This window comes from Dermacentor variabilis, chromosome 11 (genome assembly GCF_050947875.1).
Source record: "Dermacentor variabilis isolate Ectoservices chromosome 11, ASM5094787v1, whole genome shotgun sequence".
NCBI lineage: Eukaryota > Metazoa > Arthropoda > Arachnida > Ixodida > Ixodidae > Dermacentor > Dermacentor variabilis.
Window position 1 is genome coordinate 41,451,781 of NC_134578.1, and position 11,767 is coordinate 41,463,547.

The following is an 11,767-nucleotide window of genomic DNA, read 5'->3' on the forward strand; positions in this document are numbered from 1 at the left end:
ATGCTCAATGGGAAAAAGCCTTGCTTCTGGGCGAAGGACGAGATTTTGTCACCGTGGTACAGATTTACAGAAAGTTACGTATCCGTTTGCATAACTATTCTCGCTTATCGATGGCAGTCCATTTCAAGTATAGTGTGGTCCGCCCTTAGCTGAGCACAGCACTAGAGCTCACAGGACCAATAATTTGAAGCAAGGACTTTGCGGTTACCGTTTGGCCAAATTCTCCTAAAGGTCTCATTCAGTGACGGCTCTAATATGAAGTATCATTAATGTTGTGGAGACAAGTAATCGCGAGATGTGTCCCACTCTACGATGGCGTTATAGATATAGCGGAAAGTCTAAAAGATTGTTTGTGCTTTAAAAAATTTCGTGAGAACACTCCTGCAAGTGACCACCTCGATATCTTCAGGACGCTTTTTTAGAGAGGGCATCCTGAGTGTCATGCAACTCTATGAATGTATTCGTTGCCACCATCATCATTACCCATATCATCAGGTGTTTACACAATTTAAAAAGGAATCTGAATGTTGATGTTTCGCGCTGGTCTGTGCACTCTAAGTAGGCGTTAAGGACTAATTTCCTTAAACAGAGCTTAACGATTAAAGGAAGTCTGAAACGTTCGCTTGTGCTTGCGATATCTTACGAACACTTCCTGAGGCAAAGAAATTGTACAACTAGCGATGCCGGGTGGAATTTTACAGTATTTGGCACAGGGTATACCGCAGAAAATCCTCCAACAACTATAGAGGCGGCTTACCATTTCTGTCTGGCTTTCCTGCAGGGCCGTCGAGTGAGTTTCAAATAAAAGGACAAAATAAGGAGCAATGATCAGGCAGAGTGGGTTTGGATAGTGATACCGTCAATAACGACATGTTTACACTGCACTCCAAACAATGATTTAGCTGGCGAAGTTATATATCCTGCGAAGCCTTACGCGATGTCACACTATACAGGGCGTTTTTTAACTGCACCAAATTTTTTAATGATTGCTTTCGCAGATAGCACAATTCTAACCCTTGATCTGAATTACTCGATGAGACGCCTATTGCTTCTACGAAAAATCAAAAATGTTCAATTGAAGAATTAACGTAGTTACGCTAATAACTATGTAATTTTTTATTTATGCCACATATTTCAATCTACGAATTACAGTAGGCAAGTTCGCAAGGCGTATCCGCTTGGAGCGAATTCTCTGGACCGCACCAGTTCCGAGATATTAATTTTCAAATTGTTCAACTACATGCGTTGGCGTTCCAGTGACGTTTTCAAGGAACCGCTGGTTTATGCATTGTGCCTTAAAGCACAATTACAGTGCAATGCTAGCAGGCCTTAAAAGCTGCCGATTGCTTGCTTTTAGTAGGCCTTAAATGCATGCAATCGGCAGCCGCTCAATTTCTGACTTACACACTCCAAATGGTTGTGGTTCTCCCATATGTGCACTAGGTTGCGCATGATCTCAAAAAGGTTGTCAGCAGGGCAGACGTTAGGTTATTGTTCACTGCCCGAAATAAGTTAGGTAGCTTGTGTCAACGAGTGAATTGGGTTACCAAGAATGAAGGTTCTAAAAAGCAGCGCATCCAGAGGTTTGTTGTCGACTATTGTGAGGCTATAGTTTATAAGATTCCTCTTGCATGCAAGCGTTTCTATATCGGTCAAACGGGGTGGTGCGACAATGGCCGCATGTGCGAACACTAGAGCAAGGTTCAAAAGCAAGCTACGGAAAGTCAATTGTCACTGCATTGCAATGAATGCAGTTGCAAGCCGTCTTTTAAAGATGTGACCCTTTTGTCAAACTACCACGGCGAGCACGCACGTCTTATCCCTGAAACGTACATAATAGCGACGACGCACGTGTACGCTTCACCGCCATTTCACTCATTCCGAAGGAGATAGCCTTCCTGTCTTATCGATTACAATTTACTGCTCCTGCGCATGCTGACTTTCCATTGTTTCTTTTTGTGTGCTTCGAGATAGTGTCAGAGTATGCATATGCTAACTGAAAGAGTAACGACACTCAGTTGTTCGCCGTGGTATGCGTCCCTCCCTTCGTCCAGTCGTTCAGCGCTTTTTTGGGCTCATAACAGCACGAAAACGCATGCGCGAGCACATACGCATGCGTATGTGCTCGCAGATTGTATCTTTAGGGGGTTTAGCACGGCGGTTATTTTCAATGCAACTTACTTCACTCTTGATGCAACCGAAGCGCACTTTGCGCGCCACTATCACCGAATGACATTCGCTTCTTGCAGATGTGGGCTGACCTATGACGTCCCTTTCATCGGGCAAACGTGCCGCTCGATCAAAATTTCCTTCGCGAGGCACCGCAGCTCGCTCAAAGCTCCTGTTCCCAAAGCTCGCTCCTGTTCCCAACTTTCTGTCCACTGCAACGAATATCGGCGCGACCCGATTTCGTGAGACGCCTCGGTTGTCTTTGAGCACGGTGATCAACTGAAGGGATAGCCGAAGCGTTCCTAATCCAGGAAAATAAGGAAACAGCAACACATGCGTTTGTCAACCGTCTGTGGCTCTGCTCAAGAGCAAGAAGAATCTCCTGAAGAAATCGGTGTTACAACGCCCCCGGCACACCTCGGATGTATGTAATAGCATGCATTTTGTTACTCTTGTTTTTCTGATCCACTTTGCTGTGCAATAAATTCTGGTGAAATTCAGCGCTCCTCCAGTCGTTTGTTCACCTCATGTCCATGTGTTTTTAGCGCTGTGCAACAAACAGATTCATACGAACTTCACGAAGCTTCCGTGTTCGGGACATTGTGTCCATAAATTAACCTATTTTGCCTTGCAATGAAAAAAAATTTTCACTTTAGGATTGCATCATCTTACGCCTACCAAAGGCTCATCTCATACACCCCAACCCCCCAATTTTAGCGGTACAAACAAATTTAATCCTTGCTTCAGCTACTATAGGTCGTTAAACGGCCCGCAATAATTTCCAGGCTCCCATTTTATTAGCAGTTCCGTTAACACTTCAACTAGATTAGCTGAGGCTGTCGCTCGAAATTTTCTCGGGTATCTAACAATAAATTCTTTCCAGTATTATCACACCCTTACGTGTTTTCTCCATTGCCCCTATAAAGGCAGACGCATATCGACTTTCATCATTGAGAAGACGTAAATTATGAATTACATCAAATGCGCTACAGGGCAACTACTTCAGCGGAACGAATTTGTCCAAGTACGCAATGCTGACTTACCAGGCTTGGGGGCATTCATTGCAAGCAAACCTTAAAAAAGGAAATTACCGCGCGGTCAAAAGCTTTGTTGGTGTGCGAAAATTACCGCAAACGCGCCACACCTAACATTGAGCCGAATAAATTTCGAAGTAACTTTTTCAACAATGCAAAAAAGTGGAAAATATTTACCCTTCTTGTCTTTACCACCTGCAAGTACATGCAGACAAGAACGCATTTATTTGCGATACCTTCCTTCAAGTGAACGGGAACGTGCAAGGTGGCCCTGCTAAGACGTACCAAACGAAAAAGAAATAAAGCTGAGCTTTCTTGCAGCTGACACTTACTGTGTGTTGTTAGCGGTATAACTGTCTTCTTATGTAATCGGAAGTGAATGTTTACGACCAACACGTCAATCGAATGTTTCTAGAGCACGTTTATCTGGGAAGCTCTTTTTCCCGCATTCAAACGAAATTCGTTATGGTGCCAAAGATGGCCCCTCGGCAACAACTCTATTTTTTTGCACCACAATGGCGCAAATATGACGAACTAATTTAAAATATATGACGTCATCTTCACGCACAGACGCGGTTGGTTACGGCATGCATTTGAAGCTTTCTTTTTCTGATCTAGTGATCAACCTATCATAGCTAAATTAGGGAATTATGAATTAAGAATTAACCAATCTTCAATTAAATCTTAATCCTAACGTAGTGTTGGGCCAGCTGGTAACGGTGCATTGTTCAACAGCAGCCTGCACCAAAGAAGGGCACAGGCATGGTTAATAAAACAAACGCTGAACCCATCTGCAACACTAGTTGTGTCCTTCGTCTCTCGTGTGTGTCCTTCAGCTCAACATTGAATCAATCTAAACTCACTTGTAGCGAAATCAGCAAGTCGCACAGGTGCGATTTGCCGAATTCGTCATCACTGTTACATCGGTGTCCCTTCAGTATAGAGATGGATTTGATCACGTGACGCATACGCTCAAGAGCAATGAGACTGTTGGCTGCCTGAACAACGACGATCAACTGCGGTCTAACGTGATTGATCAAAAAAAAAAAGATTCCAGCTGCAACCGCTCTCTGAACTAGTTCCTATGGTGCGTGTGAAAAAAGAATATGGACCTGCTCCGATATTTGCGGTGACGTATGCTGCAGTTGTGTATACATTCAGCCAGTAAGTATGTTCTCCGAAATATTTAACGTTGCATAGCACCGATGCATCGACGTGGTGCGAACAAACGCGGTAAGCGACATCCCACGTTGGCTTTAGAAACATACACTCCGCTCGCTCGCCAAAGCATTCGACGAAATCGTTCCGAGTGCATTGATCACATGCAGCCATCGGTGCTTACCCTTGGGACTCTTGATTCCTTCAGCTGTGAGGATCAAGAACATAGTTGAGCTGGATCAGCGGTAAGAAGTTGGTGTTCACTTTAGTGTTATCATTCGCCATCCGTCGCCTTGAGCAAGTTAATGAAATCCTTCGACTAAAGAGGCGGTGTCCGCCTCGTAAGGAGAAGACTTTTGCTTCCATTATTTACACCTCATTAAAGCAACAAAAATGTGAGAACACGTTAGCGTTTTTGAGGAGTTGTGAAGGCGAAAGCATCAATGACCAGTCGAACGCCGCTGAGCGGTCCTTCGATTTATGAACTACTATAGCGGGCAAGCGAACGTGTTTCGGTGCCTGGCCAACGCCTCTTAGACAGCACATGGCCGGTGCACATGGATACGCGACGTCATGCTACCTTGCCCTACTGGCATATAATCTAATTGGGACGCTCCCGAGTAACCCGCAGTGATATTGACGTCACCGCTTCCGCCGCGCCGGGCTTGGTAGTACAGATTTCGCTCCATGTAGCACGAAGTCACACAGCCGAGTTCACAGGCCTGCCATCTCGGAGGCGCCGGTTTAGCCCAGTGGGTAAAACACTCGGCTTCTGGGCGTGGGGTCGAAGGTTCCTTTCGGAATCGTTCGGTTCTTTTTTTTTTGTCCAATAATTTCGTTATAGCAATTACGGAGGCAAAATGAGAACACAGGCAAGAACTTGGGCGGACAAGGAACGCGCGGATAAAACAGGATGCTGAGAGAGGGGAGGGGGGCGGCGACGTGGCGTGGCGGTGCGGCCCTCACGCAACACCTGGCGCGCAAGCGATGCGGCTGGTGTACTCTTTCGCCCACTGTGTTCCGTCGAGGCGCGCTGGTGACATGCCGTAGCGGCCAATGGGAATTTCGCCGTCGTTTCGCTGCCACAGGCGCCGACGTTTTCGATCAATGCGGCATTTGATGCTTTCGCACAAATACGTAGAGGGAAAATGCGCCTTCCTTTGAAGGACTTGCCATTCTTCAGTTTGGTTTCACCATCAAAAGTGAAAGAAACACTCTTAGTGTGCAGTTTTGTGCAATAATCGTGCAGAACAGGAGTAGGAAAGGGTAAGCTGGAAGATTGGCGAAGAATAGAGATCTAATGTATTTATCAAGGGCAAGAAGGAAACTTTAGGTACACAAATTATTTGACGGAATGTGGCAGCCGTAACCATCACAATATATATATATATATATATATATATATATATATATATATATATATATATATATATATATATATATATATATATAAGGTATGTATAGATATACATATAAGGTATGTATAGATATATGTATGGTAAAACTTACGAATCTTGGCTTTCTGTCCTGAAACAAAAAAGTGTGATTAGCGCCACTCCGGCTTGAGTGAAAAAATTCTAACTTGTTTTATGCTCCCCACAAGTCCCGCAAGAACCGCGATCCCACAATGTCACCTTCAGGCTATGCTTGGTATTTTTGTTCCAGCACACTGCGAGCGAAGTGGCGACCAGTTTTTGACAAATAAACTTTGCAAGGAAACGTGTATTGTTTATTGCACCTACATACATGAACCACAACAAACAATAGACAAATATTGGAGCTCTCACCTTGCTTCTTTGGATGGTGAGCTGGAACTAGAACAAGAATTCTACTAAATGCAAGGTTGGTTGTGACATTTCCGACTCCTTAAGTGGTCTGACCAACATACCGTACAGAATCAGCTGTTCAAACTATAGCTCCAAATGTTGAAGCCTTGAATTCGGTTCGAAGGCTCGTCAGATTTACGGCAACTTAATTTTGGATGTGTTCATAACAATGACGCGAATGCAACAGACAATGGAACTAAAAAGAACAAACAACGAAACAAAGAAAAAGATAGGCGATGTTAACATTTCTTTTTATATAAATAATCTAGACATCGTCAATATACAGCGTAAGATCGTGGAAACAAAGATGAACTCGTCGCCAGTGGGAGCCGAACCCACAACCTGCTCACGTGATACCATGTTCAAGTAATTTAGATAAGCAGCAGTTCTTTTGTCCGTAACCTTAGGCGTTTCTGCATGATTAGAAAACGTACGTACGACCCGCTGTGGTTGCTCAGGGGCTATGGTGTTGGGCGGCTAAGCACGAGGTCGTAGGATCGAATCTCGGCCATGGCGGCCGCATTTCGTTGGGGGCGAAATGCGAAAACACCCGTGTACTTAGGTAAACTATGGTGTGCCTCATTATGAGAAAGTGGTTTTGGCACGTAAAACCCCATAATTCAATTCAGTTCAAGCTCACGTACGCACAACCTTAGTGTTAACCAGCCCTCCAATTCTTTTTGCCTTTTCTTTGGTTTTCAGAGGGTTAATACACGAACACCGCCCAGCAGGCCCCAAAAAGGGAATCATAGGACAGACGAAGAAAGCAATAGAGCTTGTATTGCACAAAAATTACTTTTAGTATCTATTGAATAATGCCACGTTTCCTATGTTTTACTGGCATTTCGTGGGAGAAGTTGGGTAGAAAAAGAACACAATGGTTGGCCGCCATTTCTTCAGCTCTGAGCTTATTCGCTGGAACAGCACGACCGCATCAAGTAAAGCCATCTTCTAGAGAACATGCCGATGCGCACAACTCCTTAGAACTCATTTGTGCAAAAGCTAGTAAGGTGGATGAAGAGTGACAAAACAGACAGATTGTCGTTCACCTAAAATAGCGCAAAGCTACGAAGGAAGTCCATACGGTTTCTTTTCCAGAAGCAAAGCTCCGCAGTTGAAGGAAAATTCGTCCAACCTGAGGGACTTAATACCTGCATAAAACTTCGCGTTACCGTAGGTGGATGGCAAACTGGCCACTTAATTTCTTCAACAATACACATGAACGCGCACTCGTCTGCTTCTTATCTTGTGCTTGTACCAAAGTGCAATTCCAATGCAGAGTAGTCAAACTCTCGTTAACCTATCTGCCTTTAATATGTCTTTCTTTTTTCGCACACACGATCATACATGGGAACAATTCGTTAAGTTACGTATTACTTATTGTGGCCTCCGACGTATATGCATACATGCCACTACTCCCTGGAAACGTGCGGCGCATAAAGCACGAAAAAATTATGAAGCGCGAAATCTGGTAGGACTGTGATTAACCCGCCCATTTCATTTCAAGGTCCCCCCTCCGCCCTCTCTATTGTTCGTGTACGACTAGAGAGGCATGGCAAAAACACAGGAGCCTACACGTATAATTAGTAAGCACTGGTGGTCGAGAAATTTATATAGATTAATGGAAAAAAAACGCAACTCCTTCGGCAAACAGAGGAGCGATGACAAAACAGGAAGGACGCCTTGCGACTTTTCTAGCCTGCTTTTCTGTCAGACAAATCCAATGCCGAGTCTTTCCTTTCTTGTCCTGTTGGCGTTGTTCGTCCAAATGTTAATTTAGTTCCTTAAGCGCTCACAATGTCTCCACATATCCAAGCGGCAAATAACTTGGCACATATCTTTTTTTCGCATTACAGTAGGCAGAATCTTTCTGGTATTTCCATGTCGGTTCTCTGCCTTCCATATAGTATAAGGCTTGGTTTCGCTTAATAAAATTTTAGGGCCCCATTCCCTCCACTCATCGAGTCCTTTCAAACTTTCACATCCCACATAAGTTCCGAATAATGCACGTTCCTGCATCATACAAGTGATGTATTAAGAACTAGTGGTAACCTTTGCGCTAGTCAAAACGTTTGTATGTGGCTTAGTCAGGTATACCTGGGCAGCTTACTCTCACTCTTGCCCGATAAACACGTGCTTGTTGGCATGATGCCATTCCCGCCAAACTACTTCAAGTGCAACTGCGTGAGCATTAGTTCTCCTTCATTTACAACTCTCAGTACTATTTGCTCCAATTCCACCCTTGAGAAGGATGAACCAATTTTATCGCAGGTTTTAGTGCATTCCTATTCCTGAGCGTGATTCTTTCTTTAGCGCTGTCAAAATGCAAATGTACTGATAAAGATCGCTCCTGTACTATTTTGCAAAGGAGAAAGCAAATAGGTTTTTCTTTGCAAATAAATTGAAGCCCAACGAGAACGTCCTTTCGAACGTTACCAAATTATAGAAATAAGACAACTGCAGAAAAATGGCAAGGCAACTTACGACTTTTCGCTGTGCCTTCAGCTGCAAGGAAATACAATAAAATGTGGGGGCAGTACACGATGGTTTCTGCTTAATTAATAAAATTTAAAAAAAATATGCGCAAACTATTTCTAGAGGCTTTTCAAACACAAAGATGATTGTTTAGGCACTGCCGCATATCGGCACCAGCTCAACTGATATTAGATAAGCTAAGTAAAACTTCTTAATAGAAGAACTTTGCCGTATTTTCCGAGTGTTTTCCGAGTAGGACATGTCGCTAGAAAAGTTACGTCCCAGAGCTATCGATAGGCTATAGGAAACGCCATACAACGAATGAGGGGAATGGAGGGTTTTGCATTAACCCGAAGAAACGTGGTTTCCTTAACCTGCTCCTCTACTACGGTACGCGAGGACATGCACTACTATTCTGTAGTTCTATGGCGGCTGCCTGCGGGAGTCGAAATCGCGACCCGGTACTCTGCAGCTGAACGCCACAGCGTTCATCAGTCACCTACCGCGGCAGGTTGAACAATGCTTCAAATGGAAGTGTACAGGGCTGTCGATATGACCAGTGGACCGCTTCCATCTGGGAATTTCTGGCCCCCCGTAAAGGTTAAGTGGTAGAACCACTGCCCATGTAGGCTGTTTTTCGAAATGGTATCTACAACGAGAATCATGTTTTCTGCCATTGCTTGCTTTCATAGCTCCTTGGTTTCATATCAAGCAAACACGCAATGACGACAACGAGGTTTCATTATCCCTTGGCTTTCTACTAACAAATTGTTCCAGCCCGTAAGTTCCCGTAATTATTGTCACCTTATAGCTTCAAGCAACACTCCTGTGTGTGGCAGATTTCTGTTTGCTAAATTGACCCCAACGTTTCAATTCTGGGGTATCAGAAGAAAAAATTTCATTACGACGCAGGCTTTATAGCAGGTTACCCCGGAATAGTTTTGAGCGCCTGGGGTTCTTTAAGACCAGCATAAGCACAGTGGTTGAGCATAAACGTAAACTCACGAGCGTTCTTACGATTCGTGCCAATCAGAACGCGGCCGTCGCGGCTGGGATCGAACACGTCAGCTCGAGCTCAGCATCGAAACATTATAGCCACTGAACTAGCTCGACTTGCATGCCCAAATCTTGCGGATCACGACTTAATTTAATCTTTTAAGGAGAAGTGCCTCCCTACCCACACTGATTGTAGAGAATCAAAACGCTGTTCGTCGCGGCGACGCAGTAGCTACGACGGCAATCAAGCTAGAGGATGCGGATTCGACTGCTTGCTGCAGCGGCCGCGTTGTTATTCGGAGAAAATTGAATAATACTCGTCTAATAATACACCGCCGTCTAATACACGGCGCGCAACATTAGACAACCCCAGATGGTAAACACTAATTCGTTCTCGTCCTCCACTACGGATCCCTCAGAGCCCACTGTCCATTCTCTGGACGCTAAAAGCTGCATATCTGTTTTTTTATATAATCGACTGCTTACCATTGTGCTTAGCTTGCTTCTCTTCTGGCGTCGGCGGCTTGCCCTGTTCAACCGGAACGGAGCCGCTTGTGCCGGCAGGTTGCGAAGGAGCCGCCATGTTAACGCCGCGTTGCAGTTGAGGTTCGAGCACAGCGTTCTTCTTTCAGCTTCTCGTGGCGCGCGCAAGAAGAACGCGGCCTCGCGGCAGGTGACGATCGATGGCGTTAGGTGCGATCCTGATGGTGATAAGATAAACGAAAATTACGTTCGACAAAAAAGGTGAGTACACAGATTGCATTAAACGCAAACTACCTTTCAATGATAACCAGCAATCAGATGCATGGAGCGAGAGCCGGGAAGCAACGTCAATAATTATGTTGCCGGAGTCATTTAATAAGAAAGGTTAATTTTTGTAATTGTGTTTCCCAGGTAAAGCCAGTGCTGAGCATTCTTGCACATTGTGATAATGATTACCTCAAGCTGTGGCGAGCGCACACGGAAGGGGATTAGTTCAAGAGTGGCGCAGACAAAAATGTGTCAACTGAACAAAAAGAATAGCGCAAAATGAGCTCGGCAGTTATGCGCCGGCCAAATAACTTTTTTGTCCTATCGCACCTCTTTACCAATGCGTTCGCGTGAAGCTCGTTTTCTAAAGTTAACCAGAGCATTACGGCAGAATTCACCTCACGATGACTGTCGAGGCTTATAGTGTTAGTCGTCAAGTACTGTAGCGACACACATTACCTCCGATGACATGACAATGGATTTGTGACGACGACTGTCTGACGACGACTCAATGACAGGCATGCCACGACAACGGCAGGCACGATCATGGTTGAAGGGCGACAGAATGATTACGCTACAATGACGGAGAAGGAATGGCGCCAATGGAACGACGACAGCAGTATGATGACGACGCGATGGGGAAGATGGGATATTTTTCTGAAGTAATCACGATGGCAAAACAATAGCAGTGGTGGCATGACGATGATGAGATCACGAGAGCGTGATGACGATGTTAGAATGATGAAGATGGAACAACTTCGATGGCATCGCGATGACGGCATGCCAGCGAATGCATGATGACGATGGTATGATGACGACGCAATGACGCGGATCACATGACAACGGTATCAGGATAGTGGTATGTTGATGAGTGCGGGAAGAAGGTGGTGTGACGACCACTGCATCACAAAAATTGTATAATGCCGATAGCGTACTGAAAAGAATGTGACAAAGAATATATGAAGACAGTTGGAAGAAGAAGCTGAACTGACGGCGATAGAACGGTGAACATACCGTTATGGCGATGGTAAGACACTGACGACTTGACAAATGTACGATCATAACGGGCTCTACGACGGCACGACGAGGATGGTATGACAACGGATGCATGATAGCGACTTTCTGACGACAATTGAGACCCAATCGAAGTTGGATTAATTTCATCACTACAACACATCGAACACAAGTGAAGTATAAATGCACAATTGGACTTCCCGAAGTACAAGCTGTCGAGTGGACTTCCTATTATGAAACAGGCGGAGGTTAGTACTGCTGTGGCAAAAGTTGCAGGCTACATAATACGAAGGTTGTGTTCATGAGCATGAGCAAAGAGGGGAAAAAAGAACAGAATAACAGAGC

General features: G+C 44.7%; 1 protein-coding gene across 6 annotated transcripts in view; it reads right to left on the reverse strand.

Annotated features, from left to right (window-relative positions):
• LOC142563094 (uncharacterized) overlaps positions 1–10,312 on the reverse strand; it is a 33,562-nt gene extending 23,250 nt beyond the window's left edge. For 2 of the 6 annotated variants that reach the window (XM_075673618.1, XM_075673613.1), the window contains exons 1-7: positions 10,145–10,312; positions 6,149–6,175; positions 5,871–5,888; positions 4,546–4,569; positions 3,381–3,398; positions 3,213–3,242; positions 758–775 (exon numbers count right to left, since the gene is read on the reverse strand). In XM_075673618.1, coding sequence (XP_075529733.1) covers positions 758–775; positions 3,213–3,242; positions 3,381–3,398; positions 4,546–4,569; positions 5,871–5,888; positions 6,149–6,175; positions 10,145–10,241 — 232 coding nt within the window. In that variant the 5' untranslated portion in view covers positions 10,242–10,312. The remainder of the gene's footprint in view (positions 1–757; positions 776–3,212; positions 3,243–3,380; positions 3,399–4,545; positions 4,570–5,870; positions 5,889–6,148; positions 6,176–10,144) is intronic. The other 4 variants (XM_075673614.1, XM_075673615.1, XM_075673616.1 and 1 more) reach the window with 4 other exon arrangements.
• Positions 10,313–11,767: the final 1,455 nt, after the last annotated feature.